This window comes from Callorhinchus milii, unplaced genomic scaffold, assembly GCF_018977255.1.
Source record: "Callorhinchus milii isolate IMCB2004 unplaced genomic scaffold, IMCB_Cmil_1.0 Scaffold5, whole genome shotgun sequence".
Classification (NCBI taxonomy): domain Eukaryota; kingdom Metazoa; phylum Chordata; class Chondrichthyes; order Chimaeriformes; family Callorhinchidae; genus Callorhinchus; species Callorhinchus milii.
The window spans coordinates 53,606,110-53,622,367 of NW_024704746.1; the positions used below are offsets into that span (position 1 = coordinate 53,606,110).

At 49.6% G+C, this 16,258-nt stretch overlaps 1 protein-coding gene across 2 annotated transcripts in view; it reads right to left on the minus strand.

Annotated features, from left to right (window-relative positions):
* Positions 1–16,258, minus strand: part of efcab6 (EF-hand calcium binding domain 6) — a 71,880-nt gene that overhangs the window by 11,805 nt on the left and 43,817 nt on the right. The window contains exons 16-22 of one of the 2 annotated variants that reach the window (XM_042335109.1): positions 14,774–15,000; positions 14,501–14,597; positions 12,825–12,943; positions 11,484–11,663; positions 10,825–10,980; positions 3,331–3,514; positions 1,022–1,213 (exon numbers count right to left, since the gene is read on the minus strand). In XM_042335109.1, the coding sequence (XP_042191043.1) occupies positions 1,022–1,213; positions 3,331–3,514; positions 10,825–10,980; positions 11,484–11,663; positions 12,825–12,943; positions 14,501–14,597; positions 14,774–15,000 (1,155 nt within the window). The remainder of the gene's footprint in view (positions 1–1,021; positions 1,214–3,330; positions 3,515–10,824; positions 10,981–11,483; positions 11,664–12,824; positions 12,944–14,500; positions 14,598–14,773; positions 15,001–16,258) is intronic. The other variant, XM_042335110.1, reaches the window with a different exon arrangement.

Here is a 16,258-nt window from a genome sequence, read left to right on the forward strand (position 1 = left end):
TTTGAACCCACAAACCTTCTGACCCAGAGACCAGAACACTACTGGCTGGCACAAATTGACAAAATGTGACAGGATCTGGTGAACCTGTTAACCTGGACGACAACACAGGCCCTCTCACTATGGTCAGTCCTCGTTTAGTGGCGCTGGGAATTCATTCTCTTTCCCCTTCAGATTGGAAAACGTTACTCACCATTATGTGACTTGTGGGGAGGGCAAAGCCTCAGCTATTATTATTATTATTTAATAAAAAGAGATGTTTTAACTGTTAAGGTTGTTATTGCACTACTTCACTCAGCCAAACCGGTTTGTACAGCGATCTTTACGGTTTCTATTCCAGAGGACAAGTTCCCTCACACCTGCCCCCGGCATAATCAAGCTGACTGGGTGGAGCTGCAGTTGGACAATTGGTTTAGAAAAATGCTGAGTCTTCGAGTTCTGGAACCGAGTAAACATTGTGTTGACGTGATGCCTGGAGCTCAGTGACTTGGGGACAATAGTGGTCGGCGACTCAGTGGGGCAGCTAATGGAATCTTGCCTTTGGGTTCAGGGTTCACACTCCACATCGGGGCTTTTGAGCTCATAATCTTGTGCTCCAGTACATTGCTTGGGAGAAAGCTGCATTGTTGGAGGGGCCATCTTTGAATGCAACGTTAAACTGAGGTTCTGTCAGTGCCTGTTCAGGTAGACGTTAAAGATCCTGTTTGAAAAGAGAAGGGAGTTTCTTTTTCCAGGTGTTCTGGCTGACAATCCCCCAGATAACATTGTTCACTCACTCCTTGGCTGTTTGTGGGACTTTACTGTGTGTAAATTGGCTGCCAACAAATATACTGTCATTGCACTTAATACTAAATCCAACATTACAGACATTGAGTCAAATTACAAGTGTTATTGCCTAAAAGAACGCAGACACTACACTCTGCAGTGTATCCTGTGAAACACTGAGACATTCTCCTGATAAAAAAGCATTGTAACAAATGCCATGAATATTACTGTTATCCTGGAGATGGACGGCATGACTAACCTTGTAACTATAAATGTTAAAGTTCCGCAGGAAGTCGAGCCAATCCACAGTGCAATACGGGTGCAGTTTTAGGGTAGAAATTAGGTGGCTGAACTGCTTGTCTGTCAGCCTGAAGCAGAAATTGTTTAACACCTGACGGAAAATCAAGGGCTTCATTCTTCCTGTTCCTTCCTTGTCAAAGGTTCGAAATGCCTGTGCGATCAATTTCAGGAGGTCTAAGAGCACTGTTCATCTCCCTCTACCCCCAACAGTCCCCCCTCTGCCCCCCATCATAGTCACTCCACTTAGTCATTAGACATCTGACAAACTCAGGTCTGAGCCCTCGCTCAGCTGGCCAGGCTGAATGTGTGTGTTACTGTAACAGACTGGGTGGGCTGAGTGTGTGTTACAAGAGTAGACTGCAAGAGTTTTTACAAATATATAAAGAGGAAGAGGCTGTCAAAGGTAAATGTGGGTCCGTTAGAGGCAGAGTCGGGGGGAGTTATAGTAGGGAACAAAGACATGGCAGAGTCATTAAACAAGTACTTTGTTACTATCTTCACCTTAGAAGACACTGAAAACCTACCAAGAATAGAGGGGAACCAAGAAGACAATGTTAGTGAGCAACTTGGGGAAATTAATATTAGTAAAGAAATGGTTTTAGATAAATTGTCAGGTCTTAAAACTGATAAATCCCCTGGACCTGATGGCCTACATCCTAGGGTTTTAATAGAGGTGGCTACTGAGATAGTGGATGGCTTGTCTTTGATCTTCCAAAATTCTCTGGTTTCTGTAACGGTTCCCATTGATTGTAAGATTGCAAACTATTTAAGAAGGGTGGGAGAGAAAAGATGGGGAACTATAGACCATTTAGTCTGACATCAGTGGTAGGGAAAATTCTTGCGTCCTTAATTAAAGATGTCGTTATGGGATTCGTGGAAGACCATAACAAGATTAGGCAGAGTCAACATGGCTTTACAAAAGGGAAGTCATGCTTAACTAATCTTTTAGAGTTTTTTGAAGATGTATCCAGCAGGTTAGATAGGGGGGAACCAGTAGATGTAGTATATTTAGATTTTAAAAAGGCATTTGACAAAGTGCCACACAAAAGCCTATTACACAAGGTTAAGGCCCACGGGATTAATCGGAACATATTAGCATGGATTGAAGAGTGGCTAACGGGTAGAAAACAGAGAGTAGAGATAAACGGGTCATTCTCGAATTGGCAGGATGTGACTAGTGGAGTGCCACAAGGGTCAGTGCTTGGGCCTCAGCTATTTACAATTTACATCAATGATCTAGACGAGGACATTGAATGTAACATATCTAAATTCGCGGATGACACTAAACTAGGTGGGAGAGTAAGCTCTGGGGATGATGCAAAAAGATTGCAACGGGACATAGATAGGCTCGGGGAGTGGGCGAGTAGGTGGCAGATGGAATTTAATGTGGGGAAGTGTGAAGTTGTTCACCAAGGTAGCAAAAATAGAAAAACAGATTATTTTCTAGAGGGGGAGAGATTAGATAGTGTTAGTGTTCAGAGGGATTTGGGTGTCCTTGTACACCAGTCTCAAGAAGTTAGTTTGCAGGTGCAGCAAGCAACTAAGAAGGCGAACGGCATGTTAGCGTTCATTGCAAAAGGTTTAGAGTAGAAGAATAGGGAAGTCTTGCTGCAACTGTATAGAGCCTTGGTGAGACCTAGAGTATTGTGTGCAGTTTTGGTCTCTTTATTTAATAAAGGACATACTTGCACGAGAGGGGGTGCAGAGTAGATTCACGAGGTTAGTTCCTGGGAGGAGGGGATAGACCTATGAGGATAGGCTGAATAAACTAGGGCTGTATTCTCCAGAGTACAGAAGAATTAGGTGACATCTTATTGAAACATATAAGATTCTTAAAGGGCTGGATAAAGTAGACACTGAGGGACTGTTTCCCCTGGTAGGAGAATCTATAACCAGGGGTCACAGTCTTAAAATTAAGGGTCAGCCTTTTAGAACAGAGTTGAGGAAACATTTCTTCTCTCAGAGGGTAGTGAATTGTGAAGCTGTAGATGCTCAGTCCTTGAACATTTTCAAGGCTGAGACTGATAGATTTTAAAAAAAATAGAGGGATTAGGGGATATGGGGATAGGGCAGGTAATTAGAGTTAGGTCAGAAGATCGGCCATGATCTTATCGAATAGCGGGGCAGGCTCGAGGGGCCGAATGGCCTACTCCTGCTACTGATGCTTATGTTACTGTAACAGACTGGCTGGGCTGAGTGCATGTGTTACTGTAACAGCCTGTCCTGGCTGAGTGACCCTGTGTATAATTTGAAGTCTCATTCACTCACCTCATACCACGAATCGTAGGAGGCCGTCACAACCTCCTTGAGTTTTGTCATCACTTTTTCCGGGGGCAGCGACTGCAGGTTTTCGGGAATCATGGCTGGATACTGGCTGATGGCCGTGCTGTCATCAATGGCTCTCAGGAAAGCACAGGCCGAGATTCTGTTATTGTGTATGGTGATTCCAAACCTGGGGCCACACAGACAGGCAGAGATTATAATAATAATTCTTGCATTTGATATAGCTGTTTATCATGTCATTTAGGAATCTCACCAAAGCGATTCACAGGATATACTGTAAAGTGGAGTGATTGTATTTTGTGGGCGAAACGCGGCAGCCAGTTGTGCACAGCAATGTCCCACAAACAGCCATGGAGTAAGTTATCAATTTTATTTGGGGGATTGTTGGCCAGGACAACGGGAGAGAAAAACTCCCTTTGCTTTTTGAATAACAGCCAGTTAATAAAAAATAAATAAGGAAAAATAAAAAAATATATATTTTTTTAAATCCAGCAACAACAACAGCAACAATGTCCTGGCCCCTGGCACTGTCATCCCGGCCATGACCTGGGAGGCTAAGCCTGAGGGCTGATGCCATCCCACTGATCGCTCGCTCCCAGTCTCTGAGTGCGCATTTTGGCTGCCGCCCCGACCCGAGCCTCCCCCTAAATGTCTCTCCTCCCACCTCCCTTCAAAATGTCCGTTCCCTCTCAAACAAAGCCCTCACCATCCACGACCTCATCCTGGACGAGCACCTTGACATAACTTGGGCTCACTGAAACCTGGCTCTCCCCCAATGACCCCGTACCCCTAGTGGAAACCTCCCCTCCAGGCTACACCTTCCACCACACCCACCCCCCCCCCCCGTCCAAACCAACGTGGCGGCGGGGTGTCCCTCATCTCCAAAGCTTCCCTTGGCCTCATCCCCTACTCCTCTGGCTGCTTCCCCTCTTTCGAGCACCTCACCCTATTCCACTCCTCTCTCCCTTTGAAAATCCTCCTTGTTTACCATCCCCCTGAACTCTCCAGCTCCTTCCACACAGACATCTCCACTCTCCTCTCTTCCATGTCCCTCTGCTCCGAGCGCCTACTCATAATGGGCAATTTCAACCTCCACCTAAACACCACCTGCACCACTTCTGCTGATTTCACTGCCCTCCTCTCCTCCCTTAACCTTACATATAAACTCACCCACCCACAACCGTGGTAATGCACTTGACCTCATCATCACCCACGGCCTTGACATTTCCGACCTCAGCATAGTGGACAAGGCCATCTCGGACCACTTCCTCATCTCTTTCTCCTCTCAGTTCCCTCTCTCCTCCACCAAGCTCTCAACCATCCTCTACCGCTCTAGGAAAAGGCTGCCCCATGAGACCCTCACAAAGGCCCTCTCACCATGACATCCTATCCGTCTGGCCTTCCACCCGCGGAGATCCTAAAACAGCCATCCAACTGCTCCATGATCACCTCTCCTCCACTTTCAACTCCCTCGTCCCCCTAAAATCTAGGACCATCTCCAAACCCACCCGATCCCCCTGGTACAACAACCATCTCCGCCGCCAAAACAGCCAAACCCATCTGCTCAAGCTCAGATGGCGGAAAATTGGCCTGACAGTTCACCGCCAACTGTGGCTCGAGCATCTCCACAGCCAAGCCATTCTTTGACACGCGCAAAAACAGCCTTTTACTCCAACATCATCTTGGAGGCCAAAAACAATCCCCAAATCCTTTTTTCCACCACCTACTACCTCCTTCGTGCCCCCCCCTCAGGGCTCCTCAATCTTCACATCAAATGCCAAGTGCGAGGAGGTCATGGACTTCTTTTCTGCTAAAATACTCAACATCCGCCAGGCAGCCTCATCCACCTACCCCTTGTCACCCACCACCACACCCTCTCTACCCCCCTTACCTTCCTCATCATCTGCTCCTACGACCACCCCTTTCTACACTCTTTCCTCCCCATCTCTCCCTCCTCCCTCTCACCCACCATCACCTCCATGAAACCCACCACCTGCTGCCTCGACCCCCTCTCCACCAACTTACTGGTCACACAGCTCCCCCGACTATGCCCACTACTGGCTGACATCATCAACCAGTTCCTCTCCTCCGGATCAGTCCCTGCCTCCCTCAAAGCTGCTGTCATCACCCCCCCTCCTCAAAAAACCCTCCCTAGATCCCTCAAACCACAGCCATTACCGGCCTATTTCTAACCTGCCCTTCCTCGCAAAAGTTCTAGAACGCGTTGTTCCCAATCAACTTTGCACACGTCTCTCCCCGCACTCCCTCTTCGAACCCCTCCAGTCGGTTTCCGCTCTGCCCACAGTACAGAGACTGCGCTTGTGAAAGTCACAAACGACATCCTCTCTATCTGTGACCAGGGCTCCCTCTGCCTCCTTGTCCTCCTGGACCTCTCCACCGCGTTTGACACAGTTGATCACGCCATCCTCCTCCACCGCCTTTCCTCCGTCATCCACCTCAGTGGAACCGCACTCGCTTGGTTCGAGTCCTACCTCACAATCCGCCAGCAGTACATCTGCATAAATGGCTTCTCCTCCCGCTCTCACCCAGTCACCTGCGGGGTACCCCAAGGATCCATCCTTGACCCCCTCCTCTTTCTGATCTATATGCTCCCTCTTGGGGATGTCATCCGCAGACATGGGGTACATTTCCACACGTATGCAGATGACACCCAACTCTACTTTTCCACCTCACTTTGCGACCCCCAGTCCCCTGATGTTCTGTCAGCCTGCCTTGTCAGACTGGATGAGTGCAAACTTCTTTCAGCTGAACGTTGACGAGACGGAAGCCATACTCTTCGGCTCTAGTCAACGTCTAAAATCTCATGGTTCTCACCTCCTCCACCTACCCGACCCCCCCCAAAACTCTCCGAACCCGTACGCAATCTAGGCGTCAGGTTCGACCCCCAATTATGCTTCCTCCCCCACATCCGGTCCCTTGCCAGCACCTCCTTTTTCCACCTCCGTCGCATCGCCCGTCTCCGCCAATACCTCTCCCTAAAAGCCGCTGAACCTCTGGTCCATGTCTTTGTCACCTCTCGGCTGGACTACTCCAACGCCCTCCTCGCCAGTGTCCCATCCACTACCATCCATAAAATCCAAATCGTTCAGAACTCTGCCGCCCGCATTCTCACCCGCACTAAACTCCGCTCCCCGATCACCCCAGTCCTTGCCAGATTGCACTGGCTGCCTATCCCAGAGAGGATCGACTTCAAGATCCTCACCCTCATATTCAAGTCCCTGCACTCCTCTGCACCCCCTACCTCTCTGACCTCTCTCCTCAAAACAGCACCCATTGCCTTCGTTCCTCCGGGTCTGGCCTCCTCCTTGTCCCCCAAGTCCTCCGTTCCACCCTCGGCGGCCGTGCCTTCAGCCACTATGCCCTGAGGCTCTGGAACTGCCTTCCTCACTCCCTTCGTCTCGCTCCCTCCCTTCCCATTTTCAGGTCTCTGCTAAAGACCTTTCTTTTCGATCGCGCCTTTGGTCACCTTCCCCCCCCCTTCCGCTCGGTCCCGGGATCTGAAACTGTAAAGCGTTCTGAGACGCCGTCCGGCGTAGAGGGCGCTATATAAATCCAAGTTGTTGCTGTTGTTGTTGTAATGTGATGGGATCTTTAACATTCACCTGAACAAGCAGATGGGACCTCGGTTTAAGGTCTCATCTGAAGGACCGCACCTCTGAAAACGCAACACATTGCATTGGAGTGTCATCTTAAAATACGAGATTTCAAGTCCCAACGTGGGGCTTGAACCTTGAACACAACCTTCTGACTCAGAGGCGGGAGTGTTACCACTGTGCCAGGCTGACACATATTTTCTATGGGTCTATGGTGCTGCTGTTCATTGCTTACAGAAAGTCAAACATGGATGGGATGTTAAACAAACCATTACCTCCAGAAAGCGATCCGCCTATTGATTAACAATTGGGTTCCTACTTACTGCTAGGTAAACAGAGGCACTTGGAGTAAGGAAACTTGCCTGAGGCTTCGCCCCGCCTGGGAATCAAACCCAGGTCTTCTTGCTTGTCAGGCGAATGCCCTAACCACTACGCTGCAGGACTTCTTGCCGAAAGATAGAGGAGCTGTGCTGAGACCAACCCAAAATGTGCTCTCAAACTCCAGGGTGTTTCACCTGGGTGGAAGGTGTAGTCACAGCCTGGGGAGGGATCTAACACTGGAGCAGAGGTGTGTGAAGGAGTTCTCTCTTTTTTTTGGTCAGCCGGGTGTCTGCCACAGAAACCCATCCCCATGCTTAAAAGTATCCAAACCAACCTGAGAATTCCATGCTCCCACCTACACATGGTATTTGCAGAGATAGATTATTGGAATGGAATGCGCAAGATTCGAGAGTCACCGGCAGTTGCCTGGAGTGCTGCGGACCCACATGGATAGATATTTGTTACGTCAGGGATTCGGGATACGTTAAGAGATACGGGACAAGAGTGAGTAATTGGACTTGAGGTGCAGATCAGCCATAATCTTATAGACTGACGGAACAGGCTTGAGGGGTGGAATGGCCTTCTCCTGTTTCTGTGTTTCTATGGCTCAGGAGCTATGACTGCCAACACCGTCACAGAAGGTTGGCTTAATTCTGACATTCTGTTGCCAAACATGTCACCTTGGAGCCAGTTCAGCTACAAAACAACAACAAATTATATTTGTCTTGTACCTTTCACATCAGGGAGGCACCTCAATCCTGCTTACCTCCCCACAAGGAGAGTAATGCCCCCAAGGGATGGGCTCACACACTGGGTGGGGGCTCAGCAATACAAGTGAAGACCATTCAGGCCATCTGATCTCAGAACACCAGTCCAACCGTTTGTTAAACGAGTCCAGTGTCCTGGCTTCATCCCTTCCAGGTATTAGTGCTCCGCTGAAGACAAACTTCCACAGGCTGAAATTCTACCTAGCCCTAGCCTGTGGGACCATTTTGTATTACAATTTAAGATCACCCAACTTCGTGGAAAATTCTTAAAACCAGTCTTAATTTGAAAGTTCATTTTCTAAAGAAACTGCTTCCAAATTCAGCAGCAGCTGAATTATCACAGCACTTTCCACGTAAGCTAACATTTCACAGCACTTCACAGAAAGTATGACAACACAGAGCTAAGGGGGTGGGGTGAGGGGGGAGATAGCCGCAGACACAATCAAAGCAGTAAGTATTCAGAGGCTTTTGAAGACAATAGAGAGAGGGAGGGAGTTCCAGGCATACATATAGTGGCTGAAGATTTGTCCACGCCACTAATCTTGAGTGGGGCGGTGGGCCGCAAAGTCAGCCTGATTTTGGTGAGCAGGAGAGTGAGCTGGAGCAGGTCACATAGGTAGGGAGAAGTGAGGGCATGTCAGAGATTTGATTTGTCAAAGAGGGTAAGGATCTCAAAGACTATTTGAGAGGTAGTATGGAGGTTGTGAAGCTAGAGCTGTGAATGAGAGGGCAGTGGGGAGGGTGCGAAACTGGAGCTGTAGACTAGAGGGTAGTTGGGGGTTGTGAGGCTGGAGCTGTGAATGAGAGAGTAGCATGGAGGGTGTGAAGATGGAGTTGTGGATGCCAGTGAGCAAGCTTGGGAGAAATCCAGTCTGGAAATGACAAGTGGCCATATAATAGTTTTGACCACACTGAGCGTGAGACAGGGATTGAATCAGGCGATGTGGAGAAGCTGAAAAGTGGCCTTGGTCAGAGACTGAGTAATGTAAGAGAGGCAAGGGTTAAACAGAAGACAAATGCTGTGCACTTTAGTGAGGTGGAGAAAGCAGCCAGGAAAAGTGAGGTAATCAAAACCAGAGGAAGGAAGTACTGGTGGGAGCTGATGAGGACGGCTTCTGTCTTGTCCATGTTTAGCTGAAGGAAGTTGAGGCTCATTTTGTTTTGGTCAGTTGGGTGTCTGACACATGCAGAAACCCATCACCATGCTTAAGAGTATCCAAACCAAGCTGTGGTTTCCATGCATTCCATGCAATGCAAGCAATCCCAGAATTCGATTTCGACATTCTGTTGTCAAGCACATCATCCTGGAGCCAGTTCAGGTCCAAGGAGACCCTGCTCATCTCCACCAGCCACCCCAAGGAGAATTTAGGCTCATTCAGGACTTGGTGTCAGACAGGCAACATGCTCACCAGTTAGCCTGAAACCAAGTGCAGAAGGAAAGAAGATTGGACGACTTGTGAAATCTACTCCAAGTTTCAGATTCCGCGACCAAGATGAGGAAAAGAACAGGACCGAGGATGCAGTCCAGAGTGAACAACCAACGTGAAGGTGAGAGGAAAAGCCATTTGAGGAAGCAAAGTGGAGGTGATGGAACAGTTGAACTAAGAAACCAAAAAAAATCATTCCGCTGCTTGTCCAGTTAGGACCACCCGACCTGTTAAGGCTTTGGCTTGCAGGGTTAAAAGGTGCTGAGAGCGAGGTGTCCCTGCCCCCCCAGTGACTGGTCTTCCCTTCCATGTCCCGTCAATGAGCTAGGGTGGCTGTGCTATCATCAGCAGTGCCCTGGAGTACCTCAAACTCGCCCGGCTCAAGACTGACAACTGGTGGGCTGTCAGTCTTGATCTAGGCAGGACCTTCACTTGTTGCAGAGAAAGTACTCGATTGCAATGTTTATTGCCAGGCACATCACCTTGGAGCCAGTTCATCCAAAGACAACAACAACAAAATTACATTTGTGTAGCACGGGATGGAGGTCCAGAGGGTGGGGGCAGAGTTGCTGAAGGCAATGGTGGGGCAGGCGAAGCGGGGGACATGAAGCAGGCCTGCTGAGCGGAGGGAGAGGGCAGGTTGGTAGGGGGTTAGGAGGTCGCAGAGGTAGGAGGGGATCAAGGCCTTGTAGGGCTTTGAAAGTGAGGACCAGGATCTTGAACTGTATCCTCTGTGTGATGGGAAGCCAGTGGAGTCGGCTGAGGATAGGGGCAATATCTGGAATGCATTGCCTGAAAGGGTGGTGGAAGCCGATGGATGTTGACTCGACTTGTTCCAGGGCTTTCGAGAGGAATGGGAGGTTGGAGATGGGGTGATAACTGGAGAATAGGGATGGGTCCAGGGAAGGTGAGGATGGGGTAATGACAGTTGTTTTTAGGGGTTTGGGAACATTGCCTTTAGTTAAGGAGAGGTTGATAATGTCGGCTAAAAGAGGGGCCAAGAGGTGGAGCTGGGAGGTGAGGCAAGGGGTGGGGATGGGGTCGAGGGAGCAGGTAGTGGGCTTCATTCTTGAAATGATGGAGGTGAGGGAAGAGGGGAGACAGGATTGAATGTGTATAGGGAGGGATGGGGGGAGGTGACGAAGGAGTAATGATGGTCGAAGGAGAGGTAGCCGAACAAATCCCTTCGATTTTGGATTCGAGGAAGTCCAACATCTCCTCGCAGTTGAAATTGGAGGAGAGGATGGGTGAGGCACGGGAAGGTGGATGGAGCTATGCAGATCACTCTGTGTAGCTCTCCCCTCCCGGCCATGTCTCCTACCTCCCTGCAGAGACTCTAATGTGACTCACCTGAAGAAGAGCTCCTTGAGCTGCTCCTCGTCCAGCTGGTAGCCATGCTCCAGCAGCACCCTGAGCAGGTCACTCACCCCTATGTAACCATCCTTGTTTTTATCCAGTTTGGCAAATGCCATGGAGAAGTCTGCATAGTGTTCCCTGAACTTCTCCCTACAGAACAAAGGACCAATGTTAGACAGGGATCGTAGGAACCTGAGGGTTGGGGAGAGAGGCTGGGCTTGGATTGGGGGGGGGGAAGAGGCCAGGCTGGGCAGGGGAAGAGGATGAGTGGAGGGGCTGGGGTTGGGGAGGGGGAGATGCCGGGGTTGAGGAAGGATGAAGTTGGGAATGGGGGAGTGGCTGGGCTGAGGAGGAGAGGCCGCGGTTGTGGGGGGGGTAGGTCGGGTTTGGGAGAGGGGAGAGGCCAGGATTGGAGGGCGAGAGGGCGGGGATGGGGGGTAGAAGTTGGTGTTGGGGGAGGGGAGAGGCCGGGTTTGGGTGGGGAGGAGAGGCCGGGGTTGGGGTGGAGAGAGGCCGGGGTTGGGGTGGAGAGAGGCCGGGGTTGGGGTGGAGAGAGGCCGGGGTTGGGGTGGTGAGAGGCCGGGGTTGGGGTGGAGAGAGGCCGGGGTTGGGGAGAGAGGAGGCCGGGGCTGGGTGTTGAATGCTCTGCCTACTTTAGCTGCCGTTCCAGTTTGCCAACATCCAGCCCGCTGCTCTGAACTTTCTGAGGCTTCTCCACGTTCTGCACTAAATTGGTCTGGTCATTGAATTCCGGTGGCTGAGAAGCAAACTCCACATCAAGTTTCTTCACGAAATCGGAATGAGAAAGAAAACCTTTACCAAATGGATCATACCTTTAGGAGGAAGAACAGGGGCCATGAGGAGATATAACTCAGCTCAGTAAGCATGGGTGTTGGCTGGCTCTTTAATGGGGAGATGAAAAGAGACAGGGTCAGGGTATCTGCAGTTTACTGAGTACTTCAAATAGTGAGAAGCTTTATCAACACATCACAACCATTGCTTGTTGGAGCGAATGATTTGTACTCTGACCAGCAACTCACACATCACCCACAACTAACAACTGAGTGTGTTTATACACAATCTGACACCTGTGAACCAGTGTTTATATACAATGTGACACCACATATATATATATTATCTTATCAGCCTGATTTCGGAGTTTATGGGTTCAAGTCCCACATCAGAGACTTTGAGCTCACAGTGTAGGCTGACTCTTCAGGGTGACAATGTGCTAAATCAAATATGGAAATCTGCCCTGTGCCCTCCCCATCTCTAGCACATACTTACTCCAATGGGGAGCCCAATACTGACACAATATTCCAACTGTATCCAAGAGTGTCCCTTACAGTTTATATTAAAAACAATAACACTACAATTTATATAGGGTCTTACATATCAAGAGAACGTCACAAAGTGCTTCACACCAGTTCAAGCCAGGCCAGAGGGGGAGGAGAGGACCTGAGCTGGAGTTCTGGATGGTCTGCAGCTCTTGTAGGGAAGAGTTGAGTTGGTATTGCCTGAAAGGGCCGTAGAAGCCGATTCAATTAGAGAAGTAGATAATTATTTGGGAAGGACATGTTTGCAGGGTCTATGGGGAGTGAGCGGGGGAGTGGGATTGATTTGGATAGCTCTTTTCAAGAGCCGGCACAGACACGATGGGCCAAATAGCCTTCTTCTATGGTGTATAATTCTATGATTCTAGTCGAGCTTGGACGTGATGAAGGCATGGATGAGGGTCTCAGCAGCCAGGGGAGAGGGGGTGGGGGGAGAGAGTGATAGTGGTGGAGTCAGGCAATGTTATGGAGGCAGAGAAAAGCTGAGTGAATGAGAGCCCGGATATCAGGCTTGAAAGACAGCCGAAGGCCAAACACGACACTAAGGCTCTTCAACCGGCTACTGTGAAGTCATGTGAGCAAAATCACAGATTAGGAGAAAAATAACTCCTGTGTCTCATCTGATAATTTACTGACAGAAAACAATAAGAGTCTTCCTACCAGGACCACAGCTTCTCGAATTGTTTTGGTGAAATGGGCAGGAAGAAGCGGTACAACACATCCCTCAGATCCTTCTTGCGGACAATGAGATTTCCCTCGCAATCATATACCTTGAAATTCTGGAAAATCCCAAAGATTAATTTCTTCAGGTCCATCGGCTGAGAGCGAGCACTGGACTTAGGTCGCACCACAACAAACAACAACTTGCGACCCTCAGGCAGGGTAGCGTTCCAGAGTGCTTGACAGTGATGGAGCACGACGCCAAGACGGAGGGAGGTGACAGTAGGTATGGTTGAAGAGGAAGGTCTTCCAGTGCAACCTGCAAATGGGGAAGGAGGCGGAAGGATAGAGGAAGAGTGTTCCAGAGTTTCGGGACGTAGTGGCTGAAGTGGCAGCCACCAATGGAGGAATGGAGGGATGAGCAGGAGGCCAGAGCTAGCTGAGCAGAGACGTGGGTAGCGGGTTGGGGAGTAAGCAGGTCGGAGAGGTAAGGAGGTACCAGAGAATTGAAGATGTGTATGAGAATCTTGAAATCGATCCATTCTGTGATATGGAGCCAGTGGGTACAGAGTTTAGTGTGGGTGAGTATGCGGCCAGTGGAGTTTTGGATTAGCTGGATTTTGCGGATAGTGGCGCTGGGGAAACAATTGAGGAGGGCATTTGAATAGTCGAAGTGGGAGGTGAGGAACAAATGGACGTGTGTTTTGGCTGCGTCTGGGATAAGGTACCGTCGGAGGCCAGCAATGTTAGAAAGTGGAGGAAAGCGGTCGTGATCAGGGACCAGATGTGGAGTAGGAAGGACAGCTGTGGGCTGAACCTGACGTCTAGGTTGTGCACTTGTTTGGTGAGTTTGAGGGATAGGCTGGAAGGTTGAGGTGGTCAGAACCGCAGGACAGAAAGATACTGATAAGAACCAAGGAGTATGGCTTCCATCTTCTTGACATTTAGCTGGATGAAGTTTGAATTCATCCTGGCATTGAGGTCTGCCAGACTGGACACAGGTATAGTGCATCACCTCAGATGCAGCTCAACCTTACAGACGGACGTATGGCCCTAACCCTTTACCTCCCCTGAGACAGAATAACACAACATTGTGAATGGCTATGCCACTAATGTGAATCACAGAGTTTTGGGGAAACAGTGTTTGGTTTTCTGTCATGCACAAATAACCAGCAAGTGCTTCAGCCCACGGTTAACCTGCAGCTGTTCCCCGTTTCTTGAGAATCTCCAAGGAGAGACAGAGAATCAAAAGTGGGCAAGTGTAACGTGGGACCAAGGCTTGAGACAACAGATCAGTGAGGTGAGATCCCATCCCTAAGCCTTCTCACTGTCTTTCACTGTGCCCTCGCAGTCCCCTACGTCTCCAACCTGCTCATACCCCACTCCTCTTGCCATCCCCGTCACTCAGCCGCCTCCGGCCTGCTGCACATCCCTTGTCCCCTCCGCTCCACCCAAGCTTTCAGCCACTATGGCCCGAGACTCTGGAGCCCTCTGCCTGAATCCCTCCGCCTTGCTTCCTCTTTAGACCACATCTGAAGATTGTCCTCTTTGATCGTGCATATAGTCACTTCCCCTTTTATCCCAGCTAAAGAGTCAAACCACTATTCAGCCATTATCAAGTAGTTTAAGACTCTAGCCCATGTGCAGGCCACTATACAAATGTTGTTTCAGGTTACCTTGATGAGGTCATGCATTCGGGTCTGTGCCTTGCTGGCCAGATAATTGTGGGCCTGCTCACAGGCGAGGAACGTACTCTGCACGTCCTGCATCAGGCTGTAAGTAAAGGAAAGAACCATTAGCCTCGGAGTCTAACCAGCAACAGGGCAAGCTTCAAACAAAAGGTAGAGCTTTTCTGAGTGCCACTGCACGCTATCAACTGACCTGTCACTGTAACCACAGTGAGACACACACTGATCTGTCACTCTAACTAAAGTGAGACATACACTGACCTGACACTGGCATTGCCTTTTCTGGGTTTGGCCTTGACGTCGAACACAGTGAGGAAGTCTGTGTATGTGAGCAAGGCATCGGGTGCCAGCCCTATCATTTCCAGAAAGCGTCGGTATTCCTTGTTGGTGAGGAGCAGCATGTAGCTGTCCAGGAAAGCCCGCAGGTCCTGCATGGTGATCAGGCCGTCGTGGTCGCTGTCAAATTTATAAAACACTGAGGGCAGGTCCTTTCAAAACAGAAACAAGTGTCAGTGCTGCATTAACAGCCTATCAGACAGTCTCTTAGCCAACTTCTCCAAGGCACCATTAGCAACTCTAGAAAGGTTCAGGTGAAGAAGATCCTTCAGCACATTGGATCTCTTCCTTCAAGAATCCCCATCCAACCGTCCTCACATCAAGCTGTGTTGTGTGCTGTTCCACTGGCTGGGGAATCCTTACCCAGGGAACACAAATGCAAGATAGTGGAGTCCTGCAGTTTAGAGGTTAGACCACTTCCAGCTACAAACACAGCCACTACACTTCACAATACAATCCTCTTAAGAGCTTTGAGGCATCCTCCCAATGTAAAACCGCTGTACCAAATACAATGTGGAGTCCTGTAGCTTAGTGGTTAGAGCACTCGCCTCGCAAGTGAGAGACCTGGGTTTGATTCCCAGCAGGGCGAAATGTTGGGCAAGTTTCCTATCTCCACATGGCTGTTTACTTAGCAGTAGTAATAGTAATCCTTGCATTTGATATAGCACTTTTCATGTCAGGAGGACATCCCAAAGCGCTTCACAGAACACACTGTAAAGTGAATTGACTGTATATTTGTGGGCGAACGCGGCAGCCAATTGCGCACAGCAATGTCCCACAAACAGCCGTAGATTAAAAATGACCAATTTATTATTGTTTTTTTTTTTTGGAGGGATTATTATTAGGCGTGTGGAGTAAGGAAACTTGCCCAAGGTTTCGCCCTCTGCCTGGAATTGAACTCAGGTCTCTCACTTGCAAAGCGAGTGCTCTAACCACTGAGCTACAGGACTCTCTGACCTCCTAACCCACCATCCTGTTCGTTCCCTCCACTCAGTGGGCTCCGGCCTGCTTCATGTCCCCCGCCTCGCTTGCCCCATTATTGGCGGGCGGGCCTTCCGCCACTCTGCCCCACCCTCTGGAACTCCATCCTGCAGTCCCTCAGTCTCACCCCCTTCCTTGCCACCTTCAAGACCCATCTCAAGACCCTCTTCTTCGATCGTGCTTCGATCTCCCTGCTTCCCCCCCTGCCCTCCACCCCAACCCCCAGCTCGGGTCCATAACTCTATCTGTCCAGTGCCTTGGGACGTCCTCCCGACATGAAAGGCGCTTTACAAATGTAATTTTGTTGTTGTTGTCTCCATTGGGTGGGGGTGGAGGGGAAGATACCTTCTATCTTCAAGGTACATTGAAGATAGAAGGTATAACGGAAGGCAGCGACAGTTTGACCTAACTGTGAGTCAAGAGCTGCCC